Source organism: Theobroma cacao, chromosome 10 (genome assembly GCF_000208745.1).
Source record: "Theobroma cacao cultivar B97-61/B2 chromosome 10, Criollo_cocoa_genome_V2, whole genome shotgun sequence".
Classification (NCBI taxonomy): domain Eukaryota; kingdom Viridiplantae; phylum Streptophyta; class Magnoliopsida; order Malvales; family Malvaceae; genus Theobroma; species Theobroma cacao.
The window spans coordinates 1,877,121-1,896,514 of NC_030859.1; the positions used below are offsets into that span (position 1 = coordinate 1,877,121).

The window sequence follows — 19,394 nt, forward strand, 5'->3', positions numbered from 1 at the left end:
TTAAAAAAATTGAATTATTCAAACAAATATAAATAAATCTTTATTCTTTTTTTACGTTCTATCAAGCTTTTTCTTTTTTATTTCAAGTCGAATAAATCATTATAATTAATGATTGACTAATTATTTTTAATAAAATATCACATGGTATTTTTATATCTTGGTGACATTAACATAACGTTGATGTAAAAATTATAAAATTTCATGTGATTATATCATATCACATTAGTTTGTTACGTCATCATCCACCATGACATATTAATATATCATGTCAATATCATGAGACATAAAATGATAAGTGACGGTTTAACTAAAAATAATTAATTAATCCTTAATTATAAGTATTTAATTAACTCAAAATAAAAGTATAAGATATTGACTTAATTGAACGTAATACAAGAATGAAGTTTATTTGAATTTCTTTAAATAATTCAGAAACTTTTTTAAATACTATACCTTTTCTCTTTTTGATGTAATTAAAGAAAGGACAAATTATGCTAATCAATCTTGTTTTCAATTAATTAATTAAACTGAGATTGCAATTTCTTTTTAATTTCAAAGGTGTGGGCTGTTGATTCCTTTTATGGTAATGGATTTCCAAGTTGAAATCTTTTGTCAAGGCTTTGATTATATGTCAAATTATATTTTAAAATTAGTCCTCAAAATATTACTAAGAGATAAAAATGGATTGTCTTTTCTCTAATAAAGAAACAAGATACCAATTATTGATTATAAACGAAATATTATTTTTTAATCAAACTCGGGATTGTTAATTAATTCATATAGTAAGTTTTCTCTCCTAATTATAATGTTTAAGACTCTTTATGGGCAGATTGTTATCTACACGTGGAAATCAACAACTACTCCAAAGCCTTCAAATAAAGTTATCTCATAAAAATATTATTGCATTCACAAATTCAAATAAACTTATAACTTTAAGAACTGTTCAATTTTGTCCTTGTTTTAATTAGTTTCAAATTTGTAATTATATTAACTTTTGTTGCAATTAAGGACAAATGCTGTTTTGGATTTGAGCCCAGCTAATATGTTCAACTCAAGTGGGCTTTAATGATGAATGGAAGTTTTAATTTCTTTGATTTCTAAATGGGCCAACCACAGCCCACTTGACTTTTTGTTTTGCTAAACAAAGAAAACAATAGAAAATTTTAAAACCAAAATCAATAGAAAAAAAAAAAAGAAAAAAGGGTAAAAATATTTGTAGAAAGATGTGAGGAACTGATATAATTTTCATTTACATCAACATTCTTGTTGTATTTGTAAGTTGCAAAAGAATTTTTCGGATTCGATTTTCAAATTTTGGAATTGTCAAAACATTTATCCAAATATATCAAAGCATAGATAAACAAATATTACATATATAAAACTTTTTGCAATTGCCGACGTGGTCCTCTGCCACCTCCGATGGTGGAAGAAAATTAGGGGAAAAATGATCATTCCATGAATCAAACAGTTTCTTAGAGGAAGCTTAGGAACAGTGAGGAAATGACTAGTTCATTCCCTGGAATCAAAGATACCCTTTTTGTATGGATACTCCAAAGATGCAGGAGAATAACATAAAAATGATTGGAAACAAAGCAAGAGCAAACATCTAAAGATTTAACAAAGTGTAGATTCCTAGCACAAAAATAGAGGATACAAATCCACTTAAAACAAAAGGAAACAATACTATGGAATATCTCACATGATCACTTAAAGAAAAGGGTTTTTCTTTCTTTCTACCCAATATATAGACAAGGCCTATCATTTGTAAGTACAACTTCCGTCATCACTTCTAGCAGTGGGGTCAAAGTTATCCGCACCTGGATCAGTACAACCTTCAGGAACTGGAACACCAATTTGCTGGGCTGCTTTGCCTGCAACACCACCAACAATAGAGAAAAGAGCGAAGAGCTGGTGAATACTTCTTTTTTGAATACAAGATAACATTACTCGGCGTGCAAATTTAGATGCAAACCTCCCATCAAGGCCTCTAGGATAAAGGGGTCTAACCGTAGAAAGTTCCTCTCTTGATAGAATCCTCATTGGCGTCTCCAAGAGCAGCCTCGCTCAAGTACTTGTCAGCCAATTGGACTCTCTTCACATTCTCTTGCTCTGCAACAAGCATGTTTCCGTACTCCAGGAGCTTCTCGATGGTCATCTTGGGTTGCTCGAAAGTTGGAGGTCCTTCCCTTGAGTTCACCAGTTTCTTGCCGACGGTGTCAACTCCAACCTCACTGACCCACTTCCTCACTTCGTCATCGTAAACTCTGGCCCTCAGGGCACCGAAGAAGTCTGCAAATTGCAAAGCATACTGTTAATGTTCATTTCTGGTAGAAAACAGCTGGGAAATTTGATAGGAAACTGGTTGGAAGTGAGACTTTACCAATGGATTGGCCAGGGAAGGTGTCAACGAGCTTGACAATGTCATCATCTGGAACATTGTCAGTCCTGAAGATACCTTTGCAGACACCAATTCTGTCATCCCTGGTAGGTGCCCAGTAGAACTTCTCCATACGACCATCACGGATGAGAGGAGCATACAATGTTGAGAAATCGTTGCCGGTGACGATGATGGGGACACGAGGATTCTCTTCCTTGTTGTACATACCAGGGAGCTGCACATTTGTGGGGTTATCAGCAATGTTCATGAGGGTAGCATTCACCATTTGGTTGTTGACGGTGTATTGGGTGGTTCCTCCAAGACGACCAGCTCCTGCATCAAGATCGTTGATGAAGAGGCAGCACATTTTCCCCTTCCTGATGATATCAGCTGCCTCACGGTACCTTTGCCTGATCAACTTGGCGGGCTCTCCTGCGTTTCCACTTTCCAATTCTCCAGCACTCATCATAATTGGGCTGAAATTCATCATCAGAAATCATCAGCTTCTTTCTAACATGTTCAACTATTTAGGCATGTTTGTTAACATCAATCTGTTTTAGGAAATCATGAACTCACTTGATTCCCATCTTGGCAAAGACGAGCTCACATTGGAAAGATTTTCCTTGACCTTTGCCTCCCCAGATACCCAAGATGAGAGGAACCTGTAAAAGGAAATTGTACAAATTATTCAACACAAGAACTTAACTTAGCACCCAAAAATTGAAGGTTCTTAAGTGAAATTTTTAACTTTGTACCTTAATGTTAGGGAGGGTCATGAAGTTCTTGGAGATGTGAACAACAAGCTTGTCCATGAAGGCAGGGGCAATGTAGAAACCATCCACGTTGTTGTCCAAGTTGTATCTAAATTATGTAAAATCCCAAACTCATGAATAAAACAACAACTAAATTTCATTCAAAAGTCAAGCAAGCATAAAAATAATTTCTTTGAATTTTTCTTTTTATATATATAAATATACTTACGTGCGAAGCCCTTGGCTGAGGTATTCATAGGAACTCATGACGGCATAGTGAGTTCCATCGTTCATGGGGGCCTGGAACAGGGAGTCCACCATACCTTTCCCTCTGGTAATGTCTTGTTGGTCATCAGATTCATCATAAGCAAGGCCTCTCCATTTGTCCTTGTCGGTCTGCTTTTCTTCATCGGTGCTTTCTGTTGATGCAACAACCTTGAAGCTCACTGATGGAAGCTTGCTGTTGCTGAATCTTGAGCTCACTTTCTTCAAGCTGCTCCCCAAGAAAGCTGAGCTTGGAACTGCAGCTCCAGCACCAGAGCCATTCAAGCTCAACTGCACGAAAACATAACATACTCCTCTTTAAACCATGACTGAACATCCTCTAATCCAATTTGCCAATTCATATCTCATTCTTAAATGACCAAGTTTAGACTCAATTCATTAGATGAAAAACCTTATCTAAGTTAGTTTAAGTTCCACGAAACTTCATACAGTTTTACTTCCTAAAACTATACACAATCAAAAACTTGCATGCTTTTACTTACACAGTGACAAATTCTTGCATGTTTTATCATATTAAAAAAACAATTCTGGCATGTTTTAAAACTTTCTCATGTCGTAATATATTAATTTACACGCATGTGCAGACCCACATATATTTAAAAGAATCGAATCTAGATATAAAAAGAAATGTAAGTATGGTCAATGAAAATCAACGTGACCCTTTAAACAATAAAGTAAGCTAAGCAAAAACAAGAGTATACCGGTGCTCGGTTGACTGCACCAATGGTGGAGACGGCAGCTGCCATGGAGGGTTGAACTGTAACGAGAGTAGGGAGTGGAGGGGGAGGAGAGCAGTTTGGGGAATGGCTCAATGGAGGGAGTGTGTGGCCTTTGACGATCGAAAGTGAGCATGGGGCAAAACTTATAATGATAATTTTGTGTGTACAAAAATTAAGGATGTTTTTTCCATTTGTTGGAAGCCACACAATCAAGATTGAACATGCAGCCACGTGGCAGATGTAGATTGCTTGCAATTTCCAGACTCTACATGGATCCTTGAGGTTACCCTTTAAGGTTGTTTCTTTGCCACTAAATATTTCTCTTCCTCTTATTATTACCACACAAGGCTTTTTGTTCTTGTTTTTTTTTCCCCCTTTATTATTTTTTCTTCATTTTTTTTCTTTGGCTAAGAGATAAGGGGAGAGATGAGGTGAAGAAACTGTTTGTGATTTCAATTTAATTCCATTATTTGTGTCAATTCTTGTTGTCACTATTAGAGGTTGGTATGCTTCTTGGAATGGGCCATTGGGGTCCCAATTTAGAAAGGGCTTCAGATTGTGAAAGCTATATGAACTTCTAAAAATATCTAAAGAACTAGTGGATAGAATTTAAAAGAATAAGAAATGGCAAATTTTTTTGGTCTAATTTTTCTGATTTTCATTCTCCAATTGCTTTGGGTTTTTGATATTTGTCCATAATTAAATATGAACACTAAAATAGTGTGAAATTAGCACATTTTTTAAGGTTTAGAAAAATGTGGGTAAACAAGGAGGGGAAAAAGAAGAGACAAAACATTGATTGGTAGGAATTTTGTTTCAAAAGTTGAATGAGTTTCTCCTTGTATTTAGGCTAAAAGGCTAAAACCCTTATGCAAATATGAAAGACTGAGAATTTTTTGCAGGACCCCAAAAGGAAAAGACAGAGAAAGCAAAGGCAAAAGGTGAGGGGAAAATTTGTGGCAATGAGGTCTTAACCATAGAGCCCATAATTTGACAGTGCATGACTTGGACATGTCAGCCCAACAACGTGGCCTCATTCAGGGCCACAAATCAAAACCATTTCAATGGAGGAGTGGGTTATGGAGAGGGGGAAAAAATAGAGAAAAAAAGAAGAAAAATTGATGGAAAACACCCTGGTTTTACTATCTTTGTAGATTAGAGTCAAAACTCTGATGCTAATTGCAATATTATAAATTCATTACATAATAAGTTTTAATTGATATTATGATTGAGATATTGGATTAAGTATACACATCAAAAATATCTTCGGATTACATAATCGATCTGAGATGTAGATGGTTAACGGAGTTTGGGTTTAAGCTAATTAGATCAGCTAATATTGATACTAGGAGAAAAGAGCAGATTAAACAAATCATTTTAACAGAATTTGGGAAGTCTTTAAAACTGAAAAAATTGCAAGTAGCCTATCAGCAAGTAGGCAAAGACATAGTCTTATACAGTCAAGTTTTCCCCACATTGGTCCACTTATTCCCCAATTGCAGCAAACATGCAGCACTTGAGAAACAGACAGTAGCCATCAGTCATCGTAGTTTGTGGAACCCTCCCCCTTTGCTATGTCCTGATAGCAGATTAATAAGAAACTTCAAACATTAAATTTAGAGTGGGGTTCAGATGCATACTTTTTTGCTTATGAATGAAAACTAGGCCAATTTAGTTCATGATGATCCTGCAACAAATGGTACTCTTCTATTGCAATTTCGATATATGTGTCACCGGATATTATTCTCTTTAAAATATTAACTAGATGAAATATATAACGTTCATACTTATAAATTTTTTAAAATTTCTTTATTAATTCGATGTGAAATTAAAATACTTTATTTATTTTTTTAAAACACTTGACATGATGCATGCACTATTAATCAAGGTACTCTCCAGAACTAATAGTACTCTTCTGTTAGCTTCACAAAGTTATGATGTAAAGCTAACAACTTCAATCTATGTATCACGAATTACTTTTTATTTTTTTTTTAAAAAAAGATTAATTTAATGAGACGTGTAATGTCTGTCTTTGAAATTATTATATTAATAAAAATAAAATATATACTAATAAGTTATAAACTGAGTCGCCGACAGCTAAAATTTGGCAGAAAAGAGTATTAATTGGAGGTAAGATGCATTCTTACCTATAATCTATTGCTTTTAGCCTTGTTTCTGTCAAAACTACAGTTGGGAATGTGATACATGCAAAGGCATATAGAGGTAAGTATGGCAAGAGCTAGAGCAGGCCATAGCCCCTTCCAAATGGAAAGAAAGGAATTGATAATTGACCCATGATAAAGAAAGACACTATCATCGTTAAACTCGAAAGCCGAAAAGCTAACCCCCCCATCCACCATCCCACAACACCTATCTCTCACCCTTCTCATGCATAGATTTCATTGCAAAACAAAGAAGTTAAACAGTTACCATGACATGACAGAAAGTAGGTTCATGTCACTGCAAAACAGCATCCTTGTCTCCCTATCTTTCTCTCACACTTTTTGAACATTCCCCTCTTTCACTTCTAGATCCTTGAATCATAAAGATAAAGAGATAACAAGCATAAGTACTTAAAACACTTACCAACTGTGGCTGACACGTGCAATGTTATGTTACTGATCTTAGGATGGGTGTCGGATCCGAATATGTGTTTTAAAAAAGTTTTAAATTTTTTTTATATATTTAGAAGATTGAGTTTTTATATTTATGTTCATCGAATTTATGTCGGTCGTGTATATATACATACTTAACAAGGTACTTATAAATATAAATTAGCTGAGTTTCTAACTTGGCCATTGAGATGAGTCTGATGAGAAACGTGTGACTACCGACCATTATTAAGTGGCCAACAGCCAAACCTGATTAAATGTAAGAATAAAATAAGCATAATAATGGAGAAGGAACACAAAACCAACTTGGATAAAGAATTATAATTATTGGGAAGTAAACAAATCCAGACAAATAGCTGTCGTGAGTCGTGCTCTCTAGTATATCCAATCCCTAAGCTAGGAATTTATGCATGTAAAGCAATATAATTTTGTTCTCATTAGCTAAAAGGATCAATCTTTTCTTTGAGCCGTAATGCACCAGCTTATGGAACTTGATTTTGACTGAAAGGTTAAAGTAATTAATAATTTTCCATAAATTCATCATGTAGTTCTTCACGAAACCTTGGACTAATCTAGTAATGGAGGCAGTTCCCATTTGCTGACTACAGATCAAAAGATTATTGCGGAAATTCCGCTTATAATTTTTATGAGTTTTTATATTTTTTTAAAATCACGTAATTTAAGTCCAAAAATATATTGAATCAGTGGTACTTAATCCGGATTAATAGAACGTAATTGTTCATACGGAGAATGTTGACACTACCAAACTATATGCATATAATGATATGGGGTGGTTTGAGTTGCAATTGGCTCCCAAAGAGAAAAAGAACACTGATTTCAAGATTTGAATGAGCATAGCCTACTTTAGCATAGTAGAGATTAAGAAACTTTTTTTATTTGAATATTTGCATTAGAGATTAAGAAACTAGAAAGATTATTAATTACTTTCATCTAGAAGATCCCATGGAATAGCAAAAACATACAAAAATCATTGAGAATCAACCAAGTTCTGTAGTTCAGACCATATGCTACTCATTTTCAGAATCATCACCAAAGATTTTGTCTTCTGAATCTTTTGGTATCTGTCATACAAAGATTAAGAAAAGGATTATGTTGACATATTCTAAGCTCCAAAGGTCAGTGACCCTTCTACAACTTCTTTAATTTCACAACTGCCATGTAAAGGGAGAGATAAATAGGATTCTATTGTACTTGTCTACATGATGACATTCTTCATTAAGAATACTTTACATTATATCATTCAATTATCCTCTAAATTTTTTAGAGCCCAATCAATCATGATGATGATTGAGTCTTCCATTAAAGTAGCCTTATTTGTGATGCATAAAAAGGCCCTTTCAAGACATAAATTAGGAAAACTTTCCATATATGAGAATGACAATGTAGGCCACAAAGGAGACCCAAAAGAACAAGCATTCAGGTAAAGTGATGATATCCCCTTGGGCTTAACAAAAACCTACTTCTCCAAGCCTTTTAAAAGGTGATGGTTGTATAAAAGAGCCAAATCTTAAAGACTTCTTTGTTCCTGAACAAACCAGCTCTAACCCTTTTAGTACTACAGAAAAATACATCATTGACACAGATAAATTAGCAAGAAAAAGCTTGGGAAAATGACAGGGCTTGGCTCTTCATGTGGAGCTTGCAAATTCCTGAGGAGAAAGTGCACGAGCGAATGCGTTTTTGCACCTTACTTTTGTTACGATGAGGCTGCAAGTCACTTTGCGGCAGTGCACAAGGTGTTTGGTGCTAGCAATGTTTCCAAGCTACTGTTACACCTACCGATGCATAATCGAAGTGATGCTGCTGTCACTATATCTTATGAAGCACTGGCACGGATGCGGGACCCGATATACGGTTGTGTTGCTCATATCTTTGCACTTCAACAACAGGTTTCGATGTTGCTGCTACTGCAACTTTTCTCTTGATCAATACCTGTAAAAAACCATGCTAATATTCATGCAATGTTGTTCACTGAATTCATCACCGTGCAGGTTGCCAACCTACAAGAGGAGATAGAAATTCTCATCAACCAAATGGCCAATCATGCTGCTGATCAGGTTCCCAGCTGTGGAAATACTCAAGCAGCTACTTACCCGGATGGTAAGATACAGTTTGCTTCCCTGCATGAAACAATCAGCACAGTCTATTACCAAGATGAACAAGCTGCACTGCCCACTAACCATCCAGGACTTTTAACTGGAAATCAAATACTCGATGCTCAGTTGTGTGAACCACTACCTCCTTCATACGAATGGGAAGACCAGAACTTTCTCTGTAACTTCTACCAAAACCCTCCAGAAATAAACTTGGAAGGCGTGGAATCAGGAATTCTCATAGATTATCCATGCATGGGAAGCAGTGGTACCACTACAAACTGGGAAGGTCCAAGCTGGTAGTAACTTTCCAGCTTTCATAGCTTGGAATTGATCGTTTGAGACAAGTACAGTGGCTCCACAAGGGATAAGTTTTGTACCAGGCATGATGTAATTTATGTTAGATTACCATGATTCTTATGACGAATGTTTATGTTTGTTCTAATTTGAATTTTTGAAATAAGCACCTTGTGTTATAATGTATTTCATGTTTATACTTAGCAAATCATGCACATAAAAAAACATGAACTCTTCTTTTTCTTATAGCAATTTTGAATGTAAAGCAACCAAATATGATAATTTATTAAGTAAAGATGAAGCAAGAACTTGCTATTAAGGATGTCACAAAACAGGGAGGTGATCATGCCAAAGTCAAAGCCCATGTCTGTTGCAGGCACACAAGTTATAAACAAAGAATGGAAAGGAAGTCTTTGTTTATTGATATCTAGAGGAGCTTTAGATAATACCCTAAAGTTAATTTTCTCCTTCGTCCAACTTAACTTGTCATAAAACTACTGGCAACTTAATCAGTCAGAAGCAGAGCAGACAAAAGCCATTGAAGGATAACTTTTGTTAATTCTATTAAACAAAAGGGTTCTTACAGGGAAGGGAAAGTATGAGAAGACAAGGGTAGAAACTAGAACTCTAGAACTAGCTCCTCAACAAATCCATGATATAGTTCTGCATTCTTAGCAACTGGGAGGCAACAGATTATACAAAATCTTGTCAAGAAGTGGTCAGGTAGAACCGATTTAGAATTATGAACTGTTCTTGTTCCCTTCAATTCTGTCTTTGTTCTAAAAACAAACTTAGCGTAAAAACAAGTTTTAGTGATTCGTTTACTAAAATTTGTCCAAACTGAAGATGCATGAACTTACAAGGAATCCAAGGTAAACAATCTGTCACATTGGAAGAAATAACTTGGTTCTGTTTCTGGATTTGCTGGGATGCTCTTACATGGATTAGATCAGTAGCCATCAAGAGACTTTGGGCTTATGAAACCAATATATTCATGATATCACAGATTTGAGTCAAGTTTGATCAGGCTTTCCAGTTGGGCTTGTGTATTGGAAAAGGTGAAAAGAAGATATGATTGAAACCATCAAGAGAATATAGGCCTATTAAGTAAGAGGAAGCGAAAGATCCACGGAAGAAGACACAAAATGTGCTGTTAGGGGAAAAGGATTTTCCTTTTAGTGAGAAGAAGGTCCAATGGCATGAACACTCTGACTGGGCCTATCTTGATCATGTTACAGTGCTTCACATACAAAAAGAACTGCCCAAAGTCCAAGCCCACAAAAATCCAGATGCAACCAATGTTAAAGGCTTAAAGGCACCGTCATTTTTCCAATCCAATGATCCCATTCCACATTTTCCCTTCAATTTGCATCGCTTACTGTGACGATTTATACTAATTTCTGTAAGGTATTATCCATTTTAATCTACTGCTCTTATTATTTTATCTCACAAAAGATCCCTCACAGGTTAAAAGTAGTGTAAATCCTTATATGTCCAGTATCACTCCAGTAGATAACGAATGTAAGGTTCTTGACTCTCTTTTTTAAGACTATGACATTCACTCTTATTTTTTTTTGAGAATTTTTCTTCGATATGAGATTTTGTGGCTCTATCTATTGGTAGCATTATCTTGACGATATAAGGTTAACATCCACGCGAAGACTGTGATAAGTAAACTTTCTTGAATCGACAGGACACTGATGGAAATGTGGAACTTTTGGTTTAGGCAAGCTTAGTTGTTCAATAAAACTACCACTTCCATTTCCAACAAAAATATCATTGAATCAAATTGGCTATAGATGAATCAGTACATTAAAAGAAAGGGACAACAACTCAAAGTCACAATTGGGTTTATGAGAAATGAAAATTAGACTGTCATATAAAAAATTCAACTACATATCAAAAACCCATGTTTCTAACATCATTTTCCTATGCTTTCTCTGCAGCCAAGCAAAAAATATTTCATTAAGAACTCTGCTGCACGCAAATATCTGCAAAGAAAGCAGTCTTCAAGTCATAACACACCTTTTTGGTGTGCACTTAAGACTTTGAAACTCGATAATTTGGTTTCTACATATGTTAATCAGTTTTACAAAACTTGCATGGAGATCAGTGAAGACCATGAAAAATAGTCATTGAAAGCATATATATTCAGTAAATATAGCTCTAAAAATCTTGGGTTAATTCTTTTATCAATAAATCTTACTGTCTTAGTAAGCATTCCATCATTGCTTTCATTTGACCTGCAAGAAAGCAAGAGTATCCTAAGTGTCACTGTCCTAGTAAAGTTCTCTTCCTTTCCTTTTTCTTTTTTTTTCCTTTAATGATTACACCAAATGGAAATAGTACTAGTAGCGGGTTTCCCTACTTGTTGGGTAGTTGAGGACTGAATTAATTCTTTGTATTCTAATCTCTAAATGAAGAAGTAATGAGGCAAGGGCATTGTTCTTTAATCTTTTTCCTTTTTCTTTGTGCATATAATTTGATCATAATCTTTTTTTTAATATATATTTTTGTTGTCAGTCACATGCTCAAGAAAAGGATATATTCGGATAAAGGAAAAGGACCCTTCTTGGCCATTGTCTGAGTGATTACTGAAGTTGGACAAGCTTTTAACAAGGGTGGCATCATTTTTAAGACATTTAATTCTACCAAAGATGGTGGAAATAAGCTTTCCTTATCCAATTGATTCTTTGAGCTGGAGCAAAGGACAGCCTCTTTGGAAAGGAGACATAATTTAATGAAGTTTGAATAAGCATGTTGAAAGGAAAGGAGTAAAGGCAGACAAACATCTTTATAAGTTGCCAATTCCATAGGTATGCACCCAAAGATTGATGCATTCCCAAAAGGGGTAGGACAATGACATCACCAAATGGAGCTGCTCTAATTTGGAATATATATATATCTCCCACTTTCCCCCCTTTCCACTCAATCCTTTGCCTCATCTACAGGTAAAAGTCACTCAAAGTAACCAAGTTCTCAAATGCTTGGCCAAACATGAAATGAACTCCAACAAGCCTTTAATTCCCCTCTCTCTCTCTCTCTCTCTCTCTCTCTTTNTTACCTCCTCTCTCTCTCTCTCTCTCTCTCTCTTTGCACCCGAAAATTTGATTCAATAATGGACGTATATATTTGCTTATTCAAAGCAAGAGAAGATAGAAAAAGCTATGGAATTAATATAGATATATTTTCTTGTTCTTACAATCTTCACCCTCAATAAATACTAAGAGTGCCTCTCTATCTCACAAGATGTTCCCCCCTATAATCTGCAGGAAGAGAAAACTGAAAATGGTGGAATGAGTGACACACACAACATGTAACAAACTTGAATAATAGTCTAAAAGCAGTCTAAATTGTCTACCCTGGAAATGCAACAGCAAGGCCATAGGTAATTCCATCAGGAAAATGGGCAACTTTATGTCCTATCTTATTAGTGAACCCTAGCAGAAATGGTTGATTAATAGATGTTTCCCCATCTAATCAAAAAAGAGCACATATTCTTAATCAACTGTTTGCTGAACTATCCAACTGCAAAAGTTGCATCAGCAGAGATGACTCGTCTTAAATTTAAACACTGGTGCATATCAAGATAATGCCAGAGCAAGTGCCTCTCCAATTTCTTCCTAGTGCTTAACAATGTTTGAATTTAACAGCTGGATGAGATTTTAAACAAGCAGTGGCAAATCATGGCTACAGCAAATGCATGTGTAGACCTTAAAGGAAACCAAGTTCAATTGGCTGAACTTTAGCAAGAATACACAGTTAATAATATTGAGTTCTGAATGACAACTGAGGAAGAAATGGGGGTTGAGAGTAAAAACAAGAAGCAGTGTTTTCATGGTCTTTACCTGTTAATTAAGGAAGATGAGCATCATTTACAACATTTATCCAAGAACCAAGTTCCATATGTGAGGAACAAGACAATCGAATAAAAGGAGAGCACCTGTCCTTAAACCTCGGCTACTATACGCTTGCAACTCATACATAGCAACTGTTAATCCCACAAGTTGGCAACATTATTAGTAATTAAGAACCAAAGGAATAAAGGCCTCACTAAGATTTATGTACATCATAGAGGTTCAGTAATGTTAACATAATGCATGTTCTCAACTATCTAAACAAAATTGCATGTGTAAGCCGTGAAAAGGAAGGAACAAAAAATTCAGAAGTTCAGATATACCAAGTTGATATAGTTAATAGAATTCTTCATAATTCTTATTAGTGGTCGTGATCAAATTAGGCAGAATCAAGCAATTACACTGCATTTCTAACTGGAGATGAGGTTTGGGGAGGAAAACCATGATATCTGAAAGTAGGGGAATGAAGGTGGACCTATAGTTTAGAGGTAGCCAAATTAACCTTTCCTCGAAAAGAAAACGAGGTTTGATTTCCCCTCTTCTCACAATCTATCCAGGAAGGCAGAAGGAGGGGAATTGAAGCAATGGCAATGGAGCATGCATAAGATTCTTTTCATGTTCAACAAAGTATGCCCTCACACAAAGGAACATGCACACAGACAAGTATACCTGTTACACACATTCATGAACATGATTGCATTAGTTTGGTAAGAGTAGGATTGACTTTTAAAGCATGACACCAAGTTTGGTTGAGATCAAAATTTCTTGCAAGATTTTAGGAAGGTAAACTAGCTATCTACTTTTAGATACTTGTTCCATATATTTTCAACTACTATCTTAGAAGCTTGTCCTGATATGCAACAACCATTGACTAAGAGGGCAAAAAGAAACACAATGACTTCAAGTACACATTTAGATCAGCCGCGACTAGTTCAAACCAATACTGCATTTGAATAATAAAACTCATTTAACAAACAGGCAACGGTCGTACTTATAATTCATAACAGTTTTAATTCTGTACATAGTCACTTCATGTTAATATAGGGGACAAAATGTCATATAAAATCTCATTGGAGGAAACGAAATTCAACTAAGAACACATTAACTTGAAAAATTCCATCACACTAAAGAGAGAAATCAACTTAATAGTAAGTATGAGGAACTTAATAGTAAGTATGAGAAATCAACTTAATACAAATATTTTGTTGGCTGAGCAAAAAAAAAAAGTATTGAGGAACTGAAATCCTGCTAGGACCTTTTTTCAGCCTTAACAAAATAAACTATTTTAAGTACAAGTACAGCTTAGTAATTAATTGCTATTTTATATCTTATTATATCTGCATCCTCTTCAACTAGCAAACAAAATTAGAAGCAATTAAGATAGGGAGATTAATTCAAACTCAGATACCAAATTAGTCACTTTAGCTCTGAGACAGACAAGAATGTTAATCCAAAATGCAAAACCCGGTCTAGGCAAAAGATCATGGTGGCTGAGAAGGGGTAAAAGGCAAAACTTGACTATGGGAAAGAAACAAAATTCAGAAGTCTAAACTTATATAATGAGGCATTGACAAACAGAATAAGCTTGTAGATTTTGATCTAAGACCCAAATTTTGTAGATACACAGTAAACTAGGCAAAATCCAATACGGAAGATGCCATTGCCTTTTTCTTCCCATCATGATATTCTAGAGATATTTTCATTTCCTTTAAAACCTGGTAGGAAGTACCAATTGAAAGGCAGCTTTACAAGCCCTAGTGTCAGTTTGAAATTCTCCAAGACGAATGTCACATTATGTGAAATATGGCAATAATGCACTCAAAGAGACCCACAGGTGTATAGTATACAGATTTTATCTTGATTTGGGATGACCCATTGCAGAAACTACCCCCCCAATGAATCATTATGATGTGAAAATCTGATCAAGCAGTGCTGAAACAACCCATTTGGGAAAATGCAGATGAATCACCCCAGCTCTCTCTCTCTCTCTCTGATCATCTAATGAAGCTGAAGTTTTCCGGTCATAGCTCTGCCAACCTGACTAGATATTCATCTCTTTTCTCTGACACATTGAACTCTCACATTTAAGCTTCTCAGCACCATTAATATTGTTGGAAAAAGAAGAAAATAATAAAATATTGAGGAATGAAGATAAGTATTAACAAGCATACCATGAAAAGAATCTTCTGATATATCCTTGCAACAATTTTAAGTATCTCTCAACTCTCTTCTGCACCTTTCCCTTCCTTTTCCTACATCCTCAATATGCATTCCTCCAAGAAAGTTGACCAAATGGAATTAAAGGGAAAGCCAACAAAAGAGACTACTAGGAAGCTCTAAAACATGATGGAAACTTAACCACAGATTATAAACAGCATGCACCAAAACAATTTGCTCAATAAGAATTTCATTTCTTTGCCTACATCATCAAAGATACATTGCTACACCAAAAAGGAGTTGATTAGGGAATAGAAACAAGAGATACTTATACAAAGTTCTACAAAAGATAATCTAAAACATAGTTAAAAGCCTAACCATGAACTTGGTTAAATTCACAGAGATCAGAAACTAATTAACAAGTAGTCCTACCTTTCTCCCCTACACTTACATGAAAATTGTCATTACATTTTTTGCACAAAAACCAGTCAGCATAGTCAAACCACCACACCATCTCCAGTTTCCACCTTCGGCTCTATCTCCAATCCATTCCTCTTTCATGTTAATAGGAGGGGGGTGGACGCGGCGGAGGACCCCAAAACACATCAGGAGGCATTTGACCGTTAGGCAGTAAATTAGGAGGCAAATTATACAAAGGAATTGAACCACCTTCCTGCTCATGACCCAAACCTTGAGACTGAGATGACCCTGAATTACCACCGCCGCCGCCACCATTATTATTGCTATGGTTAACTTGCTGCTGCACCCCAATCCCTTCTCCTCCTCCTCCTCCTCCTTCCTCACCACCATTTTCATCCTCTATTGGCAACCTCTCATAAACCGCATTCGTAAAAGTTGCCGCGATAACCATCACTGGCCCTGACGCTATCAGGGCCCCAATCACACTCCCTCCCACCACCTGCCCTTGCCCGCCCGCTAAATACACAGTCAGGCCCGTGGCCCCCGGAGGCGAAGGTGCGGGCAGAAACGCACCGGATAAAGATAAAATCTCAAATCTTCCATGTAAAGTGATCACTCCACCAGGCGCAGCTGGTTGGCGGAGGGTAACATTGGTAACAATACCACTGCCGCTCATAACCGACACACCCCGGTGGCGGCGCTGAGCAAAATTAGCTATACACTCGGCAATGTCACTGCCACTAGTGATTTCCAACACATGGCTACGGAGAGAGTTAGGGCTTTCCTTGGTGATAACAATGGGAGGCTTCGGTTTGTTCTTTGAACCAGGTGGTCTACCCCTAGGACGGCGACTGGCTGAACTTGAACCAGGTTCAATGGTTTCAAAAGCGGTAGTTTGGTCATCAGGTTCCATATTGTCTCGGCTATCTTCATTGTCGTCTTGGTTTTGGTTTGGAGTGGCGGCGTTAGGGCTGCTAGTGTTGGCATTGGGGGGGCTAGCGTTATTATCTCTAAAATCTTGGTGTTCTCGTCTGGGTCCAAGGCGGTTCAAAGCTATCCGGTGATCTTCTTCAGATGGGTTCCTAAGGTGAAGAGATGGAGTTGAAGCTATTGAATCAACACCTCTCATGGCCACATTTCCAGCCCACCAACGATTAGCCATATTTCAAAAAAAGAAACAAACTTTTTTTTTGGAGGGGAATCAAAGCAATAATAACTAAGATGGCAAATAGGAAAAAGAACCAAAATGAATGGGATCTTCTCTGTTACCGTTACTTAGCAATGGAAACTTCGTTTTCCTTTGTTTGTTTGCTGTGGTAGATTGACAGAGAGATCTCTAATGAAGAACCCCAAATCAAGTTGGTACAAGTCCAAAACCTTATCTCTTCTTCAAAACCCACACCACCATATTGCATGAATCAGACACTACACACAGGGGTTCCTCTTGTTATTTGCATGAAAAACCCTACCCATTAACCTCAAAATCAGATCCAACAAAGCCTTCTTCTCTTCAAACAAAAACCCACCTTTCTAAAACCCCCCAAAGAAACAAATTTATCTTCAAGATCCCAGCTTCAAACTTCAAACTTCAAAAATATCTTGCTTGCAGAAACTGGAAAGGACACCCCCAGCTACGTGAAACTCGAAGCACTGTGTTGTGTAGGTGAAATATGCTGTGCTTTGCTCTTTCCTGTTATTTTCTTGTACTGAACACAAAAAGATTGTTGAGGAAAAAAGGTGACCTTTTTCTGTACCTCTTCTCACTCAATATACAGAAAAACGAAAAATCGAGTAACCGAGTAATCAAACTATCTCTCTGTACGGCAAACTCTCGCTTGTTTCAGGGGAGGGGGTGGGGGGTCCTCTACTTCAGTTTTACCTTGCTGCTGCAGCCTGACCAGTTTGGTTTTTCCCAAGTCTCGTGCAAGTGTACGTTACAGAGAAGCACTTGACTCTCTCTCTCTCTCTCTCCCTGGTTTTGTACGATAACGATTACAATTGCCAGAACTCCCACTAGCTTCTAACATATAGCGGTTTTGCAGAGCCTGGTTTCTGCGTGTCTCCCTGGCTTTTCCTTTTCTTTTTTATTTTTTTTTTATTTTTTGACTTACAAGGTTTATCAAGCTAAGCCCACTCCAACAAGTTGATTGAGCATTTATAGTCCACATCTAAAAACTTGAAAAACCATCAATGAAATGGTAACTGTTCATCCTTTGATGTCATCATGTGGTTGATTTTGATTGGAAATCATGACCAATTTTCAAGCCCCATCTTGTCATGGGCTGTCATAACTATTTATCCATATCCATCAAATAAGAAAATTCATGCATCAAACAATGAGAGAATTGCTTCTCAAGTTAATACTTATCTTGCCTACCTAATGATGACTATAGTGTACTTATTTCTCTTCTTTCCCCATTGTAAAGCAAGGATGTTTTTTTCACCTACTTGACATAAATTTAGGGTGCTCGAGCAAGAATATAAAACCTAAGCAATAAAAGCATTCACCCAAGGAAAACCTCTAAACCTATAGCAAGCAAGTAGGGTAGCTAACCACATGCTAGCTAGAATGTTCCATGTGCTGGTCATGATCGTATGATTGGCCATGATGATGATGATGATGATGGAGGGGTCATAAGATCAAGTTTATGGGAGGACTGGGTGCATGGTAATGTAGCAAACAAGTTGAGTTTTTTACAGTTTACATTATTGGAAAAGCAGCTTCTAACCTTTCTTCAGAGTTGGGAATACTAATTTGCAAAAGAGTAAGAACCCATTTCTCCAAACCTCCCTAATGGTGTGGGGTAACGTGCGAATATGAGAGAGAGAGAGTAAGAAGAACAAGAGAAAGAGTTGAGAGATGGGAAGGTGGAAGGGTTGGGTCGGGGTTTGGTGGTGGGAACACGTCATTGTCTTCAAGTCCCGACAAAGTATCGAATGCCAAGACAAAGGAGAGAAGCCTGGAACATTTCACTACCCAAAAACCAAGCCCCCTCTTCCCCAACTAGGCTAACCACCCCCCAAAAAGGGCCAGGGGGCCGCAACCCCATTTCCTTTTCTTTCAAGTCTTTCAGTCAAACACTGTTTTTGGCTCTGCTGCCTGCCCATTTTTCGGTGCACATCTTTCTATTATTTTGTTTGTCCCCTTTTTGATCCTTTTCTTTTGTTTCTTTTTTCGGGTTACCAAAGCATGCTGAGGTTTCTACTAGCTTCTCCCATACAGAATAAAGAAAGCAAAGAAAGCTGGCCCTAGACCCTAGTTTCTACACGTTTCTGTACATGGAATTCTGGCAATGGATTGAAATGGAATCAAAGCATCGATGATGATTAGTGACGACACCAGTGGCTCTGCCAATTACCCTTTGATTCAATTCCTTTCTTTTCACAATCCAAAGTATCAAATTCTAGCATTTATGATCTCTCCTAATTGACTGAAAAAAATATATATAATTTTCTACATTAAGTAAAAGTGAAATTACATTCAGAAAATAAACCCAACACATGGTCTAAAGCTAATTGTAAAAAGTGCCAAAGGGGAGAGATGACTGACGTTTGTAATTAATTATAGAGATAATTTCATTAATTCCAACTTATATATATATATATAATTTTTAAAAAATAAAACAATGAAAAAAAAAACTTAGACATACACAATTATCAGTTATTGCCATTATATTGTACACTGACAAAATGAGCAGTATTTATTATGTAATGAGAAGAAATAAAATTACAGTCCAACTTCCTCGAGTGTAGTTTTGAATTTAGGTTCAACCATTAATTGTATATTCAAAACATTGAATGTAT

General features: G+C 36.5%; 3 protein-coding genes across 4 annotated transcripts; 1 reads left to right on the top strand and 2 right to left on the bottom strand.

Moving 5' to 3' along the window:
• On the bottom strand, positions 1,579-4,314 carry LOC18586059 (ribulose bisphosphate carboxylase/oxygenase activase 2, chloroplastic). Of its 2 annotated transcripts, none has more exons than XM_007009206.2 (7): positions 4,116-4,314; positions 3,359-3,684; positions 3,133-3,238; positions 2,954-3,039; positions 2,381-2,853; positions 2,008-2,289; positions 1,579-1,871 (listed from the first exon to the last, which is right to left on the bottom strand). In XM_007009206.2, exons 1-7 carry the CDS (start codon positions 4,158-4,160, stop codon positions 1,759-1,761), a joined length of 1,431 nt encoding a protein of 476 aa, XP_007009268.1. In that variant the 5' UTR covers positions 4,161-4,314; the 3' UTR covers positions 1,579-1,758. The 2 variants fall into 2 exon arrangements, with proteins under 2 accessions (XP_007009268.1, XP_007009267.1); XM_007009205.2 differs by having other exon boundaries at positions 1,973-2,289.
• LOC18586060 (LOB domain-containing protein 14) lies at positions 8,377-9,162 on the top strand. Its single transcript, XM_007009207.2, has 2 exons — positions 8,377-8,655; positions 8,758-9,162. Exons 1-2 carry the CDS (start codon positions 8,377-8,379, stop codon positions 9,160-9,162), a joined length of 684 nt encoding a protein of 227 aa, XP_007009269.1.
• Positions 15,404-18,529, bottom strand: LOC18586061 (AT-hook motif nuclear-localized protein 15). The gene has a single exon (XM_018128657.1). It carries the CDS (start codon positions 16,750-16,752, stop codon positions 15,733-15,735), a length of 1,020 nt encoding a protein of 339 aa, XP_017984146.1. The 5' UTR covers positions 16,753-18,529; the 3' UTR covers positions 15,404-15,732.

Coding starts and splice junctions, on each gene's coding strand:
- LOC18586059 (XM_007009206.2), bottom strand. CDS start 4,160: ATGGCAGCTGCCGTCTCCACCATTGGTGCAGTCAACCGAGCACCG. Junction 3,685..4,115: donor GTGCAGTCAACCGAGCACCG/GTATACTCTTGT, acceptor GTTTTCGTGCAG/TTGAGCTTGAATGGCTCTGG. Junction 2,290..2,380: donor CTTCCCTGGCCAATCCATTG/GTAAAGTCTCAC, acceptor TGCAATTTGCAG/ACTTCTTCGGTGCCCTGAGG.
- LOC18586060 (XM_007009207.2), top strand. CDS start 8,377: ATGACAGGGCTTGGCTCTTCATGTGGAGCTTGCAAATTCCTGAGGAGA. Junction 8,656..8,757: donor TCTTTGCACTTCAACAACAG/GTTTCGATGTTG, acceptor ATCACCGTGCAG/GTTGCCAACCTACAAGAGGA.
- LOC18586061 (XM_018128657.1), bottom strand. CDS start 16,752: ATGGCTAATCGTTGGTGGGCTGGAAATGTGGCCATGAGAGGTGTTGAT.